Source organism: Coptis chinensis, chromosome 3, assembly GCF_015680905.1.
Source record: "Coptis chinensis isolate HL-2020 chromosome 3, ASM1568090v1, whole genome shotgun sequence".
NCBI classification, from domain to species: Eukaryota; Viridiplantae; Streptophyta; class Magnoliopsida; order Ranunculales; family Ranunculaceae; genus Coptis; species Coptis chinensis.
Window position 1 is genome coordinate 30683205 of NC_141458.1, and position 22721 is coordinate 30705925.

At 35.1% G+C, this 22721-nt stretch overlaps 2 protein-coding genes across 2 annotated transcripts; one reads left to right on the forward strand and one right to left on the reverse strand.

The window, feature by feature from the left end:
- The first annotated feature begins 2028 nt into the window (after positions 1 to 2028).
- On the forward strand, positions 2029 to 10262 carry LOC147509123 (PHD finger-containing protein 6-like). Its single transcript, XM_086601433.1, has 8 exons — positions 2029 to 2183; positions 2536 to 2621; positions 3497 to 4293; positions 4417 to 4570; positions 6494 to 6709; positions 6792 to 6916; positions 9381 to 9503; positions 9631 to 10262. Exons 1-8 carry the CDS (start codon positions 2154 to 2156, stop codon positions 9807 to 9809), a joined length of 1710 nt encoding a protein of 569 aa, XP_086457559.1. The 5' UTR covers positions 2029 to 2153; the 3' UTR covers positions 9810 to 10262.
- Positions 10263 to 10832: 570 nt separating this feature from the next.
- LOC147509124 (FAD-dependent oxidoreductase family protein) lies at positions 10833 to 12093 on the reverse strand. Its single transcript, XM_086601435.1, has one exon. The coding sequence runs from the start codon at positions 12091 to 12093 to the stop codon at positions 10858 to 10860; it is 1236 nt and encodes a 411-aa protein (XP_086457561.1). The 3' UTR covers positions 10833 to 10857.
- Between the last annotated feature and the right edge of the window lie 10628 nt (positions 12094 to 22721).

The window sequence follows — 22721 nt, forward strand, 5'->3', positions numbered from 1 at the left end:
TGTGAAGAAAACGAGTTGAGTTGTAGTTTTATAGGCACGTATACCCCCACAACTAACTTTATGATAATTCTCTCAAAATCTAATTCCCGTTTCTCACGAGATAAGGTTGTGGGAGTCCACAACAATTCTAATTCTAGCAGTTTTTTATCCAAACGGGTTGTGAGAATCGTAAACCCGCGGGAATCCTAAGAGTCGTGGAACTGGGAAGTTGTGGGGGAGAGACCGAGAGATTAGCGGGAATATCCAATTTGAACGAGTTTCGCCGTATTTTTTATTTTTTTTGGCGTATTTGACTATTTAGGCCCAAAATATCGATATCAAGCCCAAAATGGATATATATCGGTGTACCCAAAAACCGATATATATCGGATATTTGGATATATCCATTTTTTTGGGTAACCAGTCCAAACTATTTAAAATATCGGATATATCAGAAATATCGGATATATACCAGAAATATATTGGAAATATCGGATTTATATTAAAAAATGATCAAAAAGTCAATTGATATATATCGTAAATATCGGATATATCGATTATATCGGCAATATAAAATTTTATATCGGAAATTCCGATATATAGCGGGGAAAAAGGGTTCTATATTCGGTGGATATATGTCGGAAATATCGATATCTGTGTACCCAAATACCGATATATATCGGATATATCGGCGATATTTTGGTCCTTGTTTGGCATAAAGTCATAAACCACGGTAGAAAGTGGAAAATTTATATATCACTGTTTATGTTTAAGGTAGTGGGGATGTTGAGTATTCTCATGCTGAAAAAAAAACTAACCATGGTATATGGCCCAACTTATCCCACGGTTTTCATATAACTGTGACATATACTAGTAAACCAATGACCAAAAATATTTCCGCCGTGGTATATAAGTATTTCCCACGGTTTTTGGAATAACCGTGGTATATGTGTCATTCTGTAGTAGTGTCAACTTGCCTTTCAGTTTCCTACTTGAATTAAGACAACGGCAAGTCAAGAGAGGACGTTAAACAGAGATCGGAAAGAGATACACTCGACCTTAGTGTATAAGTAGTTGTCGGGTGCAAGCTTTGAAGTAGCGCGCTACCCGCTAGGTTAAATCAAATCAATGAATCAGATTCCCACTGGGATAAAGACTATCAAGTCGACCTTCCTCAGGACTTGCCCGGAAAGAGAAGGGAGAATCAATCTCTCTTTCCGATGCGATATCCGATATATGATGTGATTTGTTGACTTATCCCACATGTTTGTTTCCGCTTTATTTACTAATTAAGGCGAGTTTTTTGATTTCATAAGACACAAGTTATTTTTAGAAAAAAAAAAAAAAAAAAAAAAAAAAAAAAAAAAAAAAAAACAGGGGCAGTTAAAGTATTAAGTAAAATATTGACGTTGGTGTGATGGGGAGAAAACAAAATAGGGGTTTATATCTAAAGAATCATAAAATGGGGGATTTAGTCTAAATATGTATATAAAATGGGAAGTTTAGTCTAATTAACCCGATATTTTATCCTATGATATAGCCCATTTTCAGAATGTGTTTAACAAACAAAGCCCATAAAAGTAATATGGACTAATGAATGTCAAAGGCTCAAAGCTACAGCAATTTAAGATATATATGAAATAAAGTTTGAAGGGAAAACCCAAGTATCCTATCAAAAAAAGAAGAAGCAACTTCTGTGCTTCCCCGAGTTAGCTCGTAGTTTGAACTTGTGCAATTAATATCCAACAACAATATTTCTGATTGTGAGGAGTTCAAACCCATAATTAATTCAAGGGTCAAACTTGTCAGTACAATTACGAATAGTTGCTAGTCTTGCAATCTTGGAGTAATGGAGTGGGTAGGCATATTATTTGATAAACTGCGACTCTTATTATTTATAAAGATAAAGATGACTTGATATTTAGTTTAAGGTATTTTGTCAGGCCCACGAATGTTTTCTCGAGTGGATATTTAGCGAGTAGCATGTACGCAACTCTAGAAAAGAGTTGTCTCGCAGCATTTATCATAATATGTGAGGTGGCAAGTAAGTAGAGACTAGAGAGGTCCCAGTGTCCAGCTTTTGAGCTTCCTGATCATCTTTTAGGCCGGTCCATATTTCTTACTTGTCACACAGTCCCACACTCTTTTCTTTGTTCGAAAACACACAACTTGGAATGCGAGCTTCAAGTTCAATGCACAAGACGGTATATATTCATGCTTCTTAAGCTTCTATTGCAAAATTGGTTTATTTATTTTCGTTATGTGAGGTGTTGTGTGTAAGGTCTAATTTATTTACTATTTTTTTTTACATTGAGTTCTTTCCGTCTTACTTACTGTTTTAATCTATTGAATATGTATGGGCATCCAACTTAAAACCAATTGGTGACAAGTACATTTGATTGCGAGGCTTTAGAAAAACATCAAGTAGTGGAATTTTCTTTAGTATAACATTTTTGCATTCCACCATGCTTGTCTCTGACTCACAATTACATAGTTGTTTATTTTGTATGCATGTGCTATTATATCGGTTTCTCACATCATCACGTTATTGTTCAGGGTCAAGCATGTGATGTATGTGGAGCTATTGGAGAGGCTACTGACCTTGCAACTTGTTCCAACTGCCGGAGTTCTCATGAACATGTGTAAGATTACTCTTTATCAATGTTACATGGATGCAATGTATTTCAAAATAATCTATGTCAGATGCGTGTCCACCTATCCTCATCGGACATGCCAAATGCACAAATTTTATGTGATATACCTTAAGTTTTGCTACTTCACTTTGTCGGACACTTTTTATCCATGTCGGATACGGATACACGTGCCTGTGTCATTGTAATTTAGCCTTTTATAGTTATCTCAACATCCAATTTAACTGGTCCTCATAAGATTGTTTTGCGTCGTTTCTAAAATCTGCAAATTTTTTCACCTCCAGAAGTAAGAGATGTTACAATGGAGTTTGAAAATGCTCTTTCTATGGCCACAATTTTCTATGGCAATTTGAGGGAATGCTTTGAACGAAAAAAGCAGCACTTCCAGGAACCGAAAGGCCTTGGAAGCAGCTGCCTTTCGAAATGTACAAGTGTTTGAAGAACTCCAGTAATAACTATTAATACCTCACATATTGAGAAGAAGTTGTAGATTAAGAGTGTTGTGTTTCACTTAGTTAGTCTCTTTGTGCATGGAGTTGATTGTCACCATGTGACGGTCCCAATCAAAAGATACCTCACTTGTAATCAGAACTTCAGATAGCTGGACAATTTAACTTCTATCTGATCTACTTTAACATTTTAACTCCATCACGTGGCAATGAAAGTTAGGTTTAGAAAATATAATTGACTTTCTAGACTCAGTTAGACCATATGGTTAAAGTCCAATATTGGACACAGAATTTGCCATAAGATTTCTTGGTGGATAAAACAGACAAATCCCACATTTAATTATATTTTTGAATTCTGATAATCCCACGTAATGTTTACTGTTATTAAGAAACATGTTTTGTTATTCTCCGTTTCAGTTATTGCATGCGGATCAATCTCCTTGAAGTTCCAAAGATTTGGTGGTGTGAAGCATGTCAATCACAAAGGAACCTGATTTCACCAAAATATCCTGGGCAAATTTTGCCTGAAAGGCAGAAGACATGGGACACAGGTAATGGCTCCTCCAAAGGTTCCAGCATATGCAATACTACTGGGAAGCCTGCGGCACATCCAGTTCACAGAAGTGCTTCCAATAAGGTTAAAACTGCTAAAGTGAACTATCTCCCTCCTGAAGATTACTATGAACTGTCATCTGGAGCCAAGCCAAAGGCTTCTTTACAAAATCTTTTTACCTCACAAACGGATTCCTTTAAAACTAATCATGGTCTTGGTTCTAAGAAGACTCCTTTGCCTATGACAGCTTTTTTCAAGTTATCTTGTGAAAAAGACCACCATAGGTTTCATGGCCATCCAAAGCCTCCCTCAATTCCTATAGCAATGACTGGGACTGTTCAGCCTCCTGCAATTTCTACAGGACAGACTAAGACTAATCTGAAGCGACACCTAGAGCCTCCCACAACTACGACTCAAACTAAGACTGATCTAGAACAGCAAGCTGTACCATTGCATGTCTTGAGATCCCAGGTTCATTTCCCATCTAAATCTTCCACCTCTGAATGTTCACGTAAAGTGGAGGCTCTTAGGACAAAGGTGATGAGGCAAAGTGTTCCTGAAGTGCATCATTCTCCTTCAAACCGCATTGGAGGTGTGGTTCATGGTGCCAAAGAGAAATGCGTTGTTGAGAAAACACTATCTGGAACGTTTAAGTGTGCAGGTGTAGTTTCCTTGCTTTGATTGTACGAGAGTTTATATTCTTCATAAGTTGTTTGTAAAAGGATATTTGTGTTACAATGGTATATCTTTGTATGCTTCTAAATTTGATCTAAATTTGATGTAGGCAATGTTATACCATCAAAGGAGTATGCTTGCAAAAAAGAACCTGAAGACACTGTTACTTGTCTAGATAAAAATACAACTTCAAATTCCAAAACTTCATTTAGATTTGGAGAGGAAGATCTTCCAAACTCCCCTGCAATAAAATCGACATGGAAGTGAGTAACTTTACATTGATGAATATATGATGTATTATTCGTTATTTTTAATTTCAAAAGATGGCGATGTTTTCCCTTCTGCTAGATATGTAGACACTAGACAGCCATTTTATAATGTTATACTTTTTTATTTAATCTGGTCAATGCCCTGGTTGTAATTTAGGCTAATATGTGAAAAACTACTGTTACATAGGGAGTAAACGTGTGTCGTGGTCCATTTATCGTTTGCCTTCTCCATTGGACCATGTAGGCATCAATAGTATAAGCCAGTGATATCATTCTGGTGTCAAGTTTTATCGTAGTTGATTTCTTGTTAGAGTAAGTTTTAGCAACAAGATTATGGTTTAATTGTGTGTTCTTTGAAGAAAGAAAGTTCTAGTTATATCTATTTTAATGCCTTAAGATATAAAAGTCTAATGGCTACGCCAAAATTTGACATTTTGGCGTTCCTATGACACACATTGGCTCCCACGAGGCAATCGCTTTGGTGCATTTCTGCGCGCTTCTAGCTTGCCATAGATTGTCTCCTCAAGATCGTTCTGACAATATTAAATGATGTGATTTAAGCATATTAGTTTCTATGTCATTAAGGAGTATTAGAATAAGGTTCAATAACTATTTCGAGGTTGGTAATTTATGGTTATTTCTAAATTTGAAGTTAGAATACCCCCTATAATAAGCAACCTCAAAGTTGTAATCAAGCCTTATTCTTATACTGCTTAATGACATGGAAACTAATGTACTCTAAATCACATCATGAATTTATCTTAAAATTTTGAATCGACTGTACAAAAACTACAAAATATTCTCTCTCTGCTACAGGTTGATCTTCCCTCTTTTCCACCTAAATATTTTCCTTTTGCCCATATTTTTTTCCCTTTCATGTGCTATCCTTACCATACCAAGCCATTGCAATCCCAACATCACATGCCTTATTCTATTTATTTATTTATTGTATATTTTATTTTGTTTTATATTTTGATCGGTGTAATTTATTTATTAATATGAAACAAACCAAAAGAAAGTAGGTTGAGGTGTCCTACCAGTATAACAACAAAGCATTTACTAAAATCAACATAAAATCAAGAAATTACTAAGCAAAGGTCCCTGATCAACAAATCAAGGAATCCCATCAAAACATAAAATGGCTAAAAGGTATATCCCTCTTCTCGTCATTCACCTTAGACCAAAAGAATAAAAGGCCATTGATAGACAATTAGACACGATGACCTCCTCCATAGTCTTCACTTTTTCGAAATGCCTGCAATTCCTTCCCAACCAAATTCCCCACAAAATGGCAAAATGAATCATGCTCCAAATATAATATGTCTTCTGTTTCCTGCGTGAACTCTCAAAATTTCCTCTCCTCTAAGCTGCCTGATAGGCTTTAATAGAGATTCATATTTTACTCCAAAGCTTCTTATATTTATGGTGTAGATTTTAGGTTGTGAAGGGTAGGGTAGCTATTTTTTAATTTTCTCTTCACCTCAAAGAAGCTTAGTAAAATGTTTAATATTGTTCATTCAAAAAAGAAACGAGTGTTATACTAAATAATGGATGGAAATCTTGGAATGGTCTTTATGCATGTATAATTGTATAACAATACACAACATTAAGAGACAAACACGTAGGTGTTGTGATATGGGTTTTAACAATACTGAGTGAGAATGGTAGGCATTAACTTACCAGTTTTAAGGCTACATCTGTGTAACCGGATGCTGTATCTTTTAAACACTCGCCTATATTCATGCTCACTGGAAATATATCATTTTCAATTGAATGAGTTTAGTTCATTGTAACTATTATTTCAATGGAATATATACTTTAGATTTTGAAATATGTTGAGGTACTGTCTTCAACAAGTGCTTTTTTTTTTCTTTTCTTTTTTGGATTAATGGCTAAATGTACAGCTGCTTTCTGTAGGGGAAGCTTTGAGATTCTTGGTACAACATATGGTACATTTTATGCTCACCCTCCAGAAAGAAGTTCTCGTGAAGCGTGTCAAGTTTCACAGCAAATGGATGCAATGCTTAAGTTTAAGCTTGTGCCTCGTCTTGATGTGTGGCCACAGATATTTAACATTGGTCCTCCTTGTTCTGATGACATTGCTCTCTTTTTTTGCGCTTTCAATTCCTACAGGTCTGGATTAGCAATTATATTTGGACCTCTGTTTATCAATTATCTATAAGGTCAAATTTAACCATCACACTCAATCCTTTAGGTGCAAAGAGGAATACATTGACCTTCTCAATATGATCGAGGAGCGTGATTCGAGCCTGCAGACCTTTTTGGCTGGTGCTGAACTATTGATATTTTCTTCGAGACATTTGTCAGTTGAATCACAGAGTAAGTGTTTCTTTTTATCCTCTTATAAACAATAGACGAGAAGGGCAACACCTAGTTATTTTACTGATCAGGGTTGAAGCCTTGAACTAATAAAACGGTTTGTTGATTGGTTGTGAAACTTGGTATGGTATCAAGATCCTGATGGTTTGGAGGGTTATGTAGAAGAAGAGTTAGAGACCTAGTGGACTAGTTCAGTAGCGCCTAACTTCATATGTTTTTTTGTGTTTTAAATTGTGGAAATGTTTGGATTATGCCTTTTCACTAAGTAATTTGTTTGGTTTGTTTCTATATGATTGCTCAAAAGAGCGCGCGGGGGGTGGGGTCAATCTTTTTGGGGAGCTTAGATTTCAGGATTTCCTTCGTAATTGGGATACTCTAGTTTTGGAAGTTAATTCTTGTAACTGAGTTGTTTAATAAGTATTTTGTTTGGTTTGTTTATATATGAATATACCTTTATTGATCAAAAGAAGAAAACAAAAAGGTTGTGTTTGGTTCAAGGAAAATTGAGAAAAAGAAAGTGTTTTCATGGAAATTGAAAACTTTTGAATGTTTGGTTTACAATGGAAAATGAAAAACTAGAAAACAAATTCTTCAAATGTATTCAAAAGCAGGAAAACAACCTCCATTTTAACAGAGAGGAAGTTGTTTTCTATTTTTGACGGAAGAGAGAAAGAGGTGGAGAGATTTTAGAGATTGCAGGTTTCAAAAGGTTTTGATTCCCTACTTCGCGCATGTTTTACAAGCCTTGATCTAGTGCTCCCAAACTACACTCAACTACAACAAACTTTCCCATTTTCAACCAAATACACAAAATCCAAATTCTTAGAATATCATTACATGGAAAACCAAATCAAATAATCTGTTTTCTTTTAGAATCAGATTTCAGTGAACCAAACACAGCCAAAGAGTGTTTTGTTTGGAGAACCAATACACATTTTTATGAAATGAAATTTGACTATGTTGAGATACTTGTTGGGATGTGTGAAAAGCCTTGCAGTATACTGTAAATGTTCTTGGGCCTCTCCACTTATCACCTTCTTTGTTTTAGTTTGATGCTCATAAAGTTTAAGATGGTGTCAGAGTAGGCTATTGAGTTTAGCCCAAAGGGCGTGTTTACTCCACGTCACTCAAATGTGTTGTCCATGTGTCAGGCTCAAGTAATGTGTCACACATGAGGGGGCGTGTTTAGATGTTTAATGTGTTATAGTCCCACATGGTTGTGTGAAGCCTTGCAATATAGTATAAATGTTTCTTGGCCTCTCCACTTATCACCAACTGTTTTTAACTTCGATGCTCGACTTCTTCATTTCATGTTGTATTATGTTAAAATGATTGTCAAAGAATTAATAGTGCCTAGCCAGCTTCCGCTTTTCAAAACATTACCTATGAGGTTATGAGAGACTATTCTATTTTTATTTTTATTTTTTTTAGGTTCTGGTAAAATGTGATGTGTGTGTATATATATATATATATATATATATCATAAGCTAACTTTGTAGGATGAGATATCCCACTCAGATACAACAAAGGGAAAGACAGATACAATATTGATACTAGAAAAATAAAAAACTACAACTACGAGAGAAAACTAAAACAAAGGGATGCAGTCATACATGGCCAAGCAAGGAACCCTATCTGAACTATAATATCTCCGAAAGATGTATCTGTCCACTACTTCGACTAGAGAAAGACTTATAGGTTGAAGAAATGGAAGCTGTGAAATAAAGCTTCTTGCGAGACTTGTTAAGAGTGTTAGGCTTGCGAACGTATTAAGAAAATTATGTAGATGTAGTTAAGTAGAGTCCAAAACTAAGGAAAGTATCTAACAGGAGGCGGGCACTGCTAAAAGAGGTTATATCTCACATTTTATATACTACAATCTTTTGTATACATACCTATTTGGACTTTCACAATTTTTTCATTTTCATGCGCTTTAGCGTAAATGTATTATGTAATCGTTTAATTACTAATTTATAATCTTTTTGAGGTACACTTATTTTAAACACAAGAAGTTTTAATTTAAGAATTCTCACAAGGTGAACATCCATTAGTGTGATGCGTGCACACACATAATTCTAAAGGTGGACCTACACAATAAATTAAGGAGGAAGGACTGGCTTTTTTGTGGAGATGACCTCCCCACGACCCACCATGAAGCTCATCCTCACAAAAAGTCGAAAACTCGGCTCATTCAATTTGTCTAACATTGACAAAAGTTGTCTTGAAGTTTTGGTATTTTCTAACGGTCTACCGTTTCTCATTTTCACTACACTCGGTTGATAAGGTTAGACATATTCAACGGTCTGATTTCTTTCTGTGATGATGTTCTTCATGGAGGGGGGATTGTCATTTTAAGCGTACACGTTTTCATTTGTATCTTGTAGCCCACAAAGCCATATGCAATTTCAGAAAACTATCTTTTGTTGAGCTTCCACTGAAATTGCTTTTTATAACACTTTACCAGGATTAAACAAACAGTTCTATCTGTGGGGTGTTTTTCGTAGTTTGAAGAGCCGCTTGTGTTCTGGATCTTTGAATAAGAGTCAACATCAAATTCAGGCCGGATCATGCAAATCCGAAAATGATGGTAAGAACTCAATAAATCTTATGGAAGTGCAGTCTGGGACTGCAAACAATGTGGCTGATGCGTATAGATCATTAAAGTTGTTTTCCTGCTTATCTGTACCATCCAAATTGAAGAATTTGTTTTGCAGGACCATTGCCAAATATCAGTGAGGATCAGCGAGGTGACCTTGACACGCCCCCTGGTTTCGAAAGACCAATTTACCTTCCTCGAGTACCTAGGCCAGATAGCTGTAAGAGTAGCATAGGCAATTCACAAGATTCAACCAGTTCAGACATCCCCCCAGGCTTTGCAAGTAGAGATAAGTAATCTGATCTGTCTTCTAAGAAAAGAAGAGCTTCCTATCTTTGATGGGAATACTCAAAGCCCCCTGAAAATGGTGATGAGTGAAGGGATGATCTACTATCTCATTTTATTCCAGGAAAATTTTCACCTAGAATTTCCACATTCTACCTTCCAAAGTTGTATTTATGTTTAACAGGTTCCACATATTTCTCATTTGGAGCGGCCAATTCAAGAAGAAATAGAATAGGATGGTTGTCAAATCCGACTCCTTTCATTAGGCAAAAATTTTACCTTAACTTGAATTTTAGAGAGAATCGTTTGAATTTTGAGGTTGGAGAGCCGGAGACGTACTATTGAACAACTTGTTGTACAGAAATCACTACTGCCCTCGTTTATATTCTGAGTAAAGCTGTGTTCAGTGGTTTAATTTGTGAAACATAGCTTACTTCATGGATTATTTACCGAGTTTTATTGCTCAATTTTTTTTGTTTTTTTTTTTTTTTTTGGTAAGTCTGTTTTAAAGGAGATCAGTAACTCTTTGATGCTGGCGGGTCGGCACCTCCCGATTTTCATTCTTCAAGGGCTTTATAATTTGTTTGATCTGAATTGAGGGGCCAAAACTCTGGTCTCTACAGATTGCTCATTTAACCTTTCGAATGCGAAATCAGTCGTCCAACTGGAGATGCACTACTGTTTATTCTTATCTATTGAAAATTCGTTGGATAAATTTTTTGATCGTGTAGAAAGTTTTTACTTAAAATTTGTAGTCGGAGACTCTGAGTAAGTGAATAATGCAACATGGTGGTCCATATTGCCAAAGCACTCTTCATAATCTGGTTTTGGTACATGCACGAAGGCGAAGGTGTCACTTTCATCGAAAAGATATTAGAAAATTTATCCTGACCAAGACAAATTACGAGTGACACCACTTAATTCCTTCAAGATGACGCAATTCAGCCGAGTTTTAACACCAACATTCTAACAATAAGATGACCGGTCTCAAACGCAATAAAATATGCATGTGCACAACATAACGCATTAAAACTATGAACCAAATAAGAATTTAATTCATTCATAGAGAATCAACATATGAGTTAACTTGTTCTTCAAACTCTTTCACATTGCCTTTTGGATTGTCCTCAAACCTGCTCAACCTGAAGTTCCGTAGCTCCGCATCCTGTGCCTTCCCATTGACCACAAGATCAGCTAAGATTCTCCCAACCACTGGCCCCATCTTGAAACCATGGCCAGAAAATCCTCCAGCTACAACAATGTCTGATCCAAACTCTCCCCCTAAGAAATCGATCACAAAATCCCCATCGGGCGTCATAGAGTACATGCATGATTGGGTAAATACAGGCCTACTTGACTCGATACGCCCAGAAAATCTCTGTTCGATCCATGAGTACACCGAGTCCTCTATCACTGTAGAGGTCCATGTTCTATTATCCGGATCACATGGGTACCCGCCATGCACAGCTATCTTGATCAATCCGGGAAACTCAAACGATGGCGTACCATATATATAAGGCTCGTCGTAGCTTGCAAATGTTGGAAAACCACTATCAACCTTGAACTCAACCTGATGGTCTTCCTTGACCCTCCAGTAACATATTGTGGTGTGTAAGGGTTGAATAGGCAAGACTAGTCCGGAAACTGCTTTAACCAATTTTTGCATCCAAGCACCAACTGTCACAATGCACTTCTTACCAAAAAACATAGAGCCATTACTTGTAAAAACACAAACACCACCCTTCTCATTATCCTTCTTTATATCTATAACTACCGTTTTATCTCTAAGAACTGCTCCTCTTTGAATTGCTAGTGTTTGGAACATGGAAACTGCTTTTGTGGGCTTAATTACACCACCCAATGGTGTCAAAACCCCGACCCAATTCTCAGGCAACTCAAATTTTCCTTTAAATTGCTCAAAGACTTGGTGGTGATCAAGAACACTATATGGAAGTGAATTAGACTTGCAACTTTCAATCACACATTGCAAGCTCTTGTTGTTTGTTGGACCCATATCAAAATGTTGAGTCTTGGTATATACCTTGTAACCAATTTCGGCTTCTGCTTCCTCCCATAGACGAGATGACTCAATAACCATATCAGAGTAGTAGTCCTCAGGGTACGTAGTGCGAATGGTGCGTGACTCGCCATGAGACGATCCAAGTGGATGCAAGAAATCAAATTGCTCGAGGAGGGCGACTTTCTGGCCACGTTTAGCCATTTGATATGCAGCACAGCTACCCATGATGCCAGCACCTATGACTATCACATCAAACTGCTCACCGGAATACTCCATTTTTTTTATCTCTTTTACCACAAAGACAACGCACTCTTAGTTTGTCACAACTCACAACTAAGTACACAGAATATGATGCTCTCACTTTGAGAACAATTGGAATCTGAGTTAGCTTATAAAGGGACAAAAATTGTGACGATCTTAGCTGTTCAGCAAATTTTCAAACTCCTACAAGCAACAAAAAAATGATGTACAAGTGGGGCTCAAAAGACAAGAAAACACGTACAAGTCATTCGTCATGTCTTCTCCAGAATCTTTTGACATAAATCACCCACTTTATTAGCCATGATAAATTTGCCAGTTCCCACTGGCAAACGGTGACTGTGATGGTAGGGTCGGTGATATAAAGAATCAACAGTATGATGGGCCCGAGACAAGATATGCACAGACCTCGCGAGTATAGGATCGGTCTGTGGTCCTGCAGGTACGCAGTAAAAACCCTACATATGGAAAAAGAGAGAGAGCGAGGGATGGAAAGACATATGGACATCTGAGATAGAAGACAAGGGTGTATAAAAAGAAGTGAGAGAGAGAAGAAGGGCCTTTTTGGGCCAAACTAGAGAGAGGCTGGACCTAGGAAGAGAGAAGAGAGGAGAGAGTGTTAAACATTAGAGCTCCAACAGTGACCAAATTCGCTTTTGCGACAATTCCTATCAAACAAACCCTACATAAAGTCCCATACCTAATAGATATGGCGTCATAATTTGTGAATAGTACCAACATTGGTATTTGGAGCGACAACTAAGATGTGGAACGTTAGATGTCAAAGTAATATGTAGAATTCTATAAAGCGAAAATATTATTATGTTTAGATTACCATTACATAGGGACTCACTCTCCTTAAATAAGAAGTGAACGCATATTTAGACTACTACCTATTCATTGTGGGACTAAACACATATTAGAATTTATATATATATCTCAACACTCTCTCTCAAGCCGAAATATACAAACTTTGTATATTTCAGGCTTGTAATTACAATAAGTAACCAGTCAATAACACTCCCCTTGAGTATATACAGAAATATCACATAAAGTATCCCTTTCAAATACAAAGATATAAACCTCCACGCTTCATTGCAAACATCATCCTCGAACAAGCATCCGCAACAATATCAACAAACAAAAACAAAGACTCCGGACTCTTAGGACTTTGTAGCTCCAAAATTCAGACACATGCCAAGGAAGCTACAATAACAACTTCTCCTCATGTAGAGGTAGCTCAAGAACTGGGTACATCGAACAATGGAAGAGTTTGACCAACAAGAGAAAATGATGAGTTGGATCCAATAATCAATATTAAAGACCAATCGTGGCATTAGGGATGATGTATCCAAACAACTCACAAATAACTAGGGGAGATACAACCAAACCAACTAGAAAAACTTCATCCAAAAGCCAAAATAACAATCTCATCCATGAGCACCTTATACCAAAACTTCGAACATCATTTGATAGATAATGCAGAAGCAAATACTTCCAATATATACTCCCCCCTCAAATCCAAAGACATAATGTACCTAACTCTTTATAAGCATCTTGTCGCAGACAAATAATGACAGCATAAAAAACAATGAATTACCATAATACTCCGGCAGTCGGCACCACTGCGACATAAAAAAGGAATAAACCCTGAAAAGTTGAACCATCCATGACAACAACATACGATAAGTTCCTCAATAAGAGGACTAAAACAAAAAGCATGTGAAACTCCAAAGAACTCGGCACCACGACATAAAAGGGAGTCAAACCCTTACAAGCTAAACCATACAAGTGAGCAAACCCTTATAAATTAAAATACTTATCAACCAACCAATAATCATTAGGGAGTCCTACCAAATTGTAAATCGTACAATTTGAGAGTAGGAGAAGCTTTAACCCATATCTCTCGACCAAAAACAGATAAAGTCAGTCAAGAGATTGAGAGCTCACCAATAAAACCAAAAGAAGAGAACAAACGGTAATACCACTAGATTGAATGAATATAAACTTGATGAACAGTAACTCTAGTGAACAGTGTCGTGAACAGTAAAACCAATAGCATAAAAATAATAGAATCAACGAGAACTGTCACAGCCCGAATTTCTAAACAATTACAAAGTAAATATTTGAAATATAAATATCTCAAATATCACTCGATTCAATTGTCTAAAAACCCAGGCTATGACGGGGTGGATATAACCCATGTCAAAACCTACAACCCACATCATAAAAGAAACAACTTGAAAACAATAATCTCCAAAATTTCTCAAATTCACTTTTTTAAAAGACTATCTTCCATCCAAAAATCATCAATATAACATTCTAAGAATAATAGGTCTTCAACATCGTATTTTCATGTCATATGAATAGGAAACTACGTTATTACATACTTCCAAAAGATCAGACCTAATAAAATAACTAACGGACTGCTCCAAGCAAGAATTCAAATCACACGCCGCGGTTCCACTACCTTCCACCTATGTTCCCAAGAACACACCCACGTTGCCAAAACAAAGCAAACATGGGTCAGCAAAATGAAATTTGCTGGTATGAGTAGATTAACCATATATAACCATTTCTAGTCTTTACTTATCATAACTAATACTTTAAAGATCATAATATAATCATTATCAGCTTGGAAGACATGTAGTTCCGTCATTTCAACCGACATAGTTTCTTCCCAAGCAAGACTCCTATCTTATTAACTTGTTATAATAACTTGTTTTACTAACTAAGTAATTGAATTAAACTTACCGATATCCACTGCTATATCAGGGTAAGACCGCGTCCCTGCACAAAATATTATTAAGTCCTACCCTCCTGCAAAAGAAAGTTAGAAATTTTATATAACATATGTAGATATTCTATAGGTATTCAAATGCAAGTCCAAGCACACCCGTATAATCAAAGAATACAACTAACCCATAAAGGCTTAATACCTTAGTTCCTCTCTAGTAAAGCCCAAACAATCACGGTCATTCATGGCACATTCAATGAATACCCATATATAACGTTAACGGGCCATTTATGGCACATTCAATAAATGCCCACCTAACATATGACATCAACAGCCATAAAACTCAATTCCAAAACTTGAGGCGTGGAGAGTTCTAAAAGAGGTGGTAAATTTGTTTACGCATTATTGAACTTTATAGTATAAATTATTTCAGAGAACGTAAGAGTATCTTGCTTTATGTTTTTTTTTTGGTTTACGCGTTATTAATTAGATTGATGTCTAAGTGTCATAACGTTGTATATCATAAAAAAAACTGAAATATCACATAGCAGTTAATACACGTACACACATATATATAGAAAGGTCTTAGCCTAAAGCCAAGCATGCTAATAGCCCTAGACCTATCCTAATAGACCGAATCATAATCCGAGTTAAAAGGTAAAATTGGGTCAACTGGTCAAAGTCAACCCTAATCAACAGTCAACAATCAACCTGCCAAAAGTCAACAACAGTCAACCAGCCAAGTCAACAGCAGACAACCAGACCTAAACTTCTCTAACCCAAAATCCCAAAGCTTAAGGCCCAAAGTCTAAACTTAAGGCCAAAAATGAAAATCTAAAATTTAAAAACACATAAGCCCACCCATTTATATCTGCCCAAGCCCAACAGCCAAAAAAAAGAATGAACAGGACGTTCTTCTTCTTCCTCTTCCTCACGGCGCCTCCACCACTACAGAGCCACCATCGGCCATCTATCTCCAATATAAAACTCACGGTTTGACTCATGGAGAAAAACCCCATGTACCTATACCAACAATTCGTGATTCCCTTATACTGTGAAAAATCACTTTTTTCGCCATTAACACTCTGTAAAGCTTCAATCGTCCCCTTTCTAGCACCCAATCAACCACCAACAATCCACCTCAACCCAACAACAATCTCACAACCAAATCAGACAAACAATCAATTAAACAACACAAAAATCCAGACGGTTTGGTTCTTGCTTGAACGCCATTAATGGCGGTTCAAAGCTTCACAGCTATCATATAACAATTCCACCACCACCAATCAGTAATCAACCAACACAATCAACATAATAACAGTTCACAATAATTTTCATGATGATGTTTGTGCAAGCCGCCACCATTAACACCTATTCAAGCTTTTTCCAAGCTTCAACAGCCCGTCTGACAACCTCCATTACCCAACCAAACCAACATTTAACACATAATAAATATTCAAACAATATACAGGTTTTTAACTCCTTCAGAGACGATTTCTCTGTCATGTGGGCTTAGCTTGTACAGCCATTAACTCTTTCACAGTTCCAACAGTCCAATACGTAAAACCATTTTTAACAATAACAAGTAGAATAATCATAGACGAGAGGAAGAGCAGAAAAATAAGCAACAACATTGTACTACAGTAAAACCTTTTTTTTTTTTTTTTTTTTATGTATAGATGAGAAAACTAAATTACTCACCCGTGATTAGCTCCGACTGTCAGCTAGCTATTCGTACATTTTCAGAAAAACTTCTCTCCTCCCTTTTGTCTCTGTGAAACTCTCTTTTCTGTAAAACTCTCTGTTTTTTACCAACCCTATTTTGTTTCTTTTTTTGTTTTTAAAAAAAAACCTCCCGAAATAGGGAAGAAGGTTTATCCCCTAAACCCACGTCTCCTATTTCCACTAACACTTATCCTATTTTATTTTATCTATTATCCATTAATATTATTATTAGAAAAAAAATAAAACACGGGGTGTTATAAGAACACCACCAGATTTGCTCACCGGAAAAAATCTCCAACTTTCATAAACAAATACCACCAAAAAAAAAAAAAAAAAAAAAACAAACTAACTTTGAATATATATATAAGTACCAAATCTAAAACAACTCACAACTTCACATACAAAATGATTTAAAACCTAATTTTTTTATGGATATGATCTATTAACCACAAATAATATCTATACAAAAATTCAACTTGTTTGACAATTTTTAACACTGGCAAAAGATGATTGCAAAAACTAGACATTTCTGGACCGTTAGATATTTTTTCAAAAGTGGACAATAATTTTTATCCAAGTTAGAGGATATCAAATGAGTTGAATTTTTATAGAGATGTTCTTTATGGTTAGTAGATCATATACACAAAATTTTAAGTTTTAAATAATTTGGTAGGTGAAGTTGTGGGTTGTTTTATATTTGGTACTTATTTAAGGTCTTTTTAGGAGTGGACTTTAAATCTGGTTAAAAGGACCTTAAATAAGTACCAAATCTTTACTGAAATCTGGCCAATAGCCGGTCGTAGGTTTCCGGCCACCAGTGACCAGAAAACGTGAAATACTAGGTCTAAACCCTAAAGCTTCAATACCATGCATAATTCTATAAAATAGAAATATTATTATGCTTAGATACCATTACATATAGACTCACTCTCCTTAAATAAGGAGTGAACACACACTTAGACTACTGCCTACTCAATGTGGGACTGAAACAAATACTATAACTATATATATACACGAGTAGGTTCAGTTTACCATATTTTTTATATCATAGTTTATATCATGCCCCACAACTTCATCTACAACGTGAATTATAACCAAGTTTTTTGTGGATGCGTTCAACTGACCATGAAGATCACCTCTATAAATTTTTAACTCATTTGATAATGTTTAACTATGCCAACAAATAATTGCAAAATCGAAAAATCTGAGCTGTTAAAAAAAATTCAAAGTTAGCAACGATTTTTAACTAGGTTAGAGATTTCCAAATGAGAAGAATTTTTGTGTAAATGCTATCTATAATTAATAGATTATATCCACAAATTATTAGTCCTTAACTCATTTTTGTAGGTGTAGTATAAACTATATTAAAAGTGTGGTAAACAGAGCCTGGTTGATATATATATATACACATGGGGTGGCTAGTGGCTACTTTGACAGCTTATCTTGCCAGCCTATTACAACCGTTTGATCCCATCTAATCCAATAACCAAATCGGGTGGTGGGGTTGTAGTATAAACTATAATATAAAAAATGTGGTAAACAGAGCCTGGTTGATATATATATACACACGGGGTGGCTAGTGGCTACTTTGACAGCTTATCTTGCCAGCCTATTACAACCGTTTGATCCCATCTAATCAAATAACCAAATCATGTTTCCAAACAACAAAATAATATAATGGGGCAGATTTGTCTTTTGCCTTTCTAATGACCCCAAAAAAAGAACTCGATATTTTATCCTTTCTCCCTCTCTCTAACCATATGACTTTTCTGTTTTTTTTTTTCCTATTTCCCCTCTTTTCAACAGAAAATAATAATAATAATAATAATAATAATAATAATAATAATAATAATAATAAGAGAAGATCATGAACTGAACTCCCTCCATCTAAATAAGGAAACTTGGAGAAAAGGCATACTAGCTCTTGATGCTCATTTTATTGCTGCTTTCTTGGCAAAAACCAATTTTTTTTTCATCTCAAATTACAAGGACGAAAAAATTTCAAGTTTTTGGGGGTGTTGATTGTCATGGAGTTGTGGACTTGCACAAGATTTATATGGAATTTCAAATGTCAAGACTGGTGGATTTTGTTGGAATTAGTAATTTTAGATCTAGCTATTTTGGTTAAATTAGAGTTGTTGGTTAATTAATTAGAAAATAGTGTGATTAGCAAGTATGAATTGCCATTAGGAACAAAATTGATATTGGCACAAGTAAAATTAGAATTGGGTTGGTATTAGAAGTTTCTAATTAGTAGTAGTTTAGTAGGAATTAGTAGTTGAAGAAACTATATATATGTGTGTGTGAGTGCCTAGACATTAGCATAAGAAGAAGTGAGAGAATAATAAGAGAGATGCATTATTGAAAAGAGATGCATCGATATAAAGTGGTAAGTTCTTTTGTTTATGTTTAATATAAGTGGTTGAATTGATATAATAAAGTTTATTTAGTTCAAGTTTGTGTTCTACGTGTATTATTCAATTTTGTGTGTTTGAATCAAAGTTTAGATTCTACATTTGGTATCAGAGCTTTACGGTTAAAGATCCAAAATTAATCAATGGAAGATGGTATGTGGATGGTTCCAAAGTGGGAAGAGATCATGAATTTTGAGCATTGGAGTTTTCAGATGGAGATTGTGTTTAAGTACATGAATATATGGGAAGTCATTGATTAAGGAATTGAATAACTTGAAGATGAAACATTGTTGACCGAAGAAGAAAAAAGTACACTTAAAGAAAACAAAAGAATAGATGGCATAGCATTATGTTGTATTCACAGAGGACTAGATATTTCTAATTATAAAAAAATCGCTTCCGCTCAAACTTCAAAAGATACATGGGAGATTTTACATGTTTGTTTTGATGGTAATGGTAAAAATACAAGGGTTGACAAATCAAAAGTTCGGTGCTACAAGTGTAAAGAATTTGGTCATTGCAGATATGAGTGCAAATACAAAAAGGATAGGAGTTGCTGAAAACCAAGACATTATTATTGAGAATAGAGAAGATTATCAAATTTTGTCATTGAGCAATACATCGGATGAATATCAAAACAAGTTGTGCCCAGAAATTCGTTGTAGTAATTAGAAGTGTGCAGAAGAAGAGTTGGTTTCAGAAACAAAAATTGAGAAAAATACAGAATCATATCTTTTGATCCAGAAGATTCAATGTCAATCTTGATTTTGTTAATGATGGAAAAGAAATTGAGGAAAACACATAAGTGTTAGACTCAAAAGAAGTGATTGTTAGTCTTGATTTTGATGATGATGAACATGAAGTACATGATGATGAAGAAGACAAAAAAGAAAAATACATTGAAGTAGTACATGAAGAAGAAAATCTGATAGTAGATATTGGTGGAGAAAATCCATGGAGATGCATGAGAAATTTGAGACAATTAAGTTTACTGAGTATCTCTGTGACAAGATGGTAATTGGTATCAAACTAATCAATAAGGAAATATACAAGAAAAATAAGAAAGTGAATCTTGAAAACTAGATCGGAAGAAACACTACACAAGAAGCATTGTTACAAGTCAGGAAATAAAGGAGAGAGTTGTTCAAGAGTCAAATTGGTACAAAAGATACATAAACAAAATAGGAAAATATACAAGAATAAAAAGGGGGAAAGTTTTGTGAAGATTTTAATGGTATCAAGAGTATGCAAACAAGATAGTAGAAGATCTAAACCAAACTTGAGAAGATATAAGAAGGGTTCAGTATTTCGTGGGAAGAGTAAAAGTGTAGAAGGGGAGAACTCATCAAGATCCAGATTGGTTCCAAGTGTTCGTAAGAAAAATAAAAAATGGTACAAACCAAAATTAAGCTGAAAACGTTCTTAGGAATAACCGCGTTCCAAAATCTCAATTTAAGAGAGGCTGTTGGAATTGCTAAATTGAGATTTAGTACTTGCTAGATCTCAAATTAAAGGAGGCTATTGGAATTAGTAATTTTAGATCTAGCTATTTTGGTTAAATTAGAGTTAGAGGCTAATTAATTAGAAAATGGTGTGATTAGCAAGTAAAATTTGCTATTAGGAACCAAGTTGATATTGGCAATACAAGTAAGATTAGAATTGGGTTGGTATTAAAAGTTTCTAATTAGTAGTTTAGTAGAAATTAATAGTTGGAGAAACTATATATATGTGTGTGAGTGTCTAGACATTAGCATAAGAATAAATAAGAGAATAATAAGAGAGAGATATTGTTGAAAAGAGATGCATCGATATGACGTGGTAAGTTCTTTTGTTTATAAAGTTTAATATAAATGGTTGAATTGATATAATAAAGTTTATTTAGTTCAAATTTGTCTTCTACGCGTATTATTCAATTTTGTGTGTTTGAATCAAAGTTTAGATTTTACAGATTTTCTATATTTTGTGTTGCATGAAACTTGATTCAAAAGGGTGTCGGTTCAGTCCTTGTATACAGAGTTTTGAATTCATATTTTACTGCCTTCTTCAATCTTTGTCTTTTTTATAATATTCCAATTACAGTATGATCATTCCATTTTGTATAAATCCTATAATTTTTTGATGTCAATTTCAAGACACTTCATAATTGTTTTTAGTGAACTGGCAATATTTAATTAGTCATGATAGGAGATCCCAAAAATCAAACACTAAACAAAAAAGATGGAAAAAAAAAATACTGATAAGAACAAAATAGATTATTTTATTTTTATTTTATTTATTTATTTATTATTATTATTTTTTAGTCATTCTACCAAATCAAAGGGGAAAGAGAAGTTCAATTTTCAGTAATGAGCATCAAAAAGACTTAAGCTTTTTTGTGTAATGAGCATCAAAAAATTTCAAGCATCAGTAGGGAGAGAAACCAGGGTGGAGAGAGACAGGGATGTGCAATGTTAAGCTTCAATGGGGGTGGAAAGTTAGTTTGTCATCTTCACTCTTGGCGAGTAGAGAGAGAGAAGGGAGAAAACAAGAGTCATGGGTTTTGTCTTAGCTTAATTGAGAAAGAAAGTCAAAAGATCAATCTGCCCCAACCTATATTTTTGTTGTTTAGCAGCAATGATCTGGTCGTTGGATTAGATGGGATCAAACGGTTGTAATGGGCTGACAAGATAAGATGTCTAGGTAGCCAACCCGATATATATATACGAGCAGGTTCCGTTTACCATACATTTTATACCATAGTTTATACTACACTCAACCTACAAGATGAGTTAAGTGCTAATAATTTGTGGATATGATCTACTAACCATTGATAACTTCTTCACAAAAATTCGTCTCATTTAGAAATCTCTAACCTAGTTAAAAATCGTTCTTAATTTTGATTTTTTTTAAACGGCTTAGATTTTTTGATTTTGTAATCATCTTTTGACATAGTTAAACATTATCAAATGAGTTGAAATTTTGTAGAGGTGATTTTCATGGTTAGTTGAACACGTCTACAAAAAATTAGGTTATAATTTACGTCATATGTAAAGTTGTGGGACATAGTGTAAACTATGGTATAAAAAGTGTGGTAAACGGAACCTGCTCGATCAACATAATATACTATGAACAGATTCTATAATTCTATATTATCGAAGAAAAAGAAAACACTATAATTCACATCTCTATCCAGCTAGTTAATCCTAATGGTATATCTTCATCGATTCAGCAAATGGATCTAGCTTATTTATAGCTCATAAAGAATATATCATTTTTGCTTATAGTGCAAGACTCCCATTAATTATTATACGATATAACATGCATATAGTAAGAAACCTACCTTATCTCTCATTTAGATATTTAGTTGGCATAATTAGGTTAGTAGTTACCAAGTAGTTTAATAAAAACAATCATCATCACTGCGGTCACCAATCATCGTCACTGAAATTGAAAATGTTTGACAAAGTCCGTCATCAATTATGTCTCATCAAGTCTAGGATATTAGGCTACCAAATACAGATAACAGCGCAAATTGCAACTTTTGTTTTTCTCGTGTATCATGCAAAGGGCAACTAGAAAACATAAGATGACGAACATGAAGTCAAACTTTTCAAACCTCAGATATGGGAACTCTTAAGATTTTTCTGGATAAGAAGGACTTAAGATGCATGTGGTCCAATATTTTGAAGCATACCTTGCCGACATCTCCAAAGTGATCATCCTCATGTCCATGTTGCTTTGAGAATTGAGATGAACACCAGATAGTGAGTTATGCATCGTTTTGTATCTGA

Bases quoted from the DNA above. Each gene is read 5' to 3' on its own strand.
- LOC147509123 (XM_086601433.1), top strand. From the start codon at position 2,154: ATGCGAGCTTCAAGTTCAATGCACAAGACG. The intron at 2,184-2,535 runs GTATATATTCAT...GTTATTGTTCAG, and splicing joins CAAGTTCAATGCACAAGACG to GGTCAAGCATGTGATGTATG. The intron at 6,917-9,380 runs GTAAGTGTTTCT...ACACTTTACCAG, and splicing joins TTTGTCAGTTGAATCACAGA to GATTAAACAAACAGTTCTAT.
- LOC147509124 (XM_086601435.1), bottom strand. From the start codon at position 12,093: ATGGAGTATTCCGGTGAGCAGTTTGATGTGATAGTCATAGGTGCTGGC.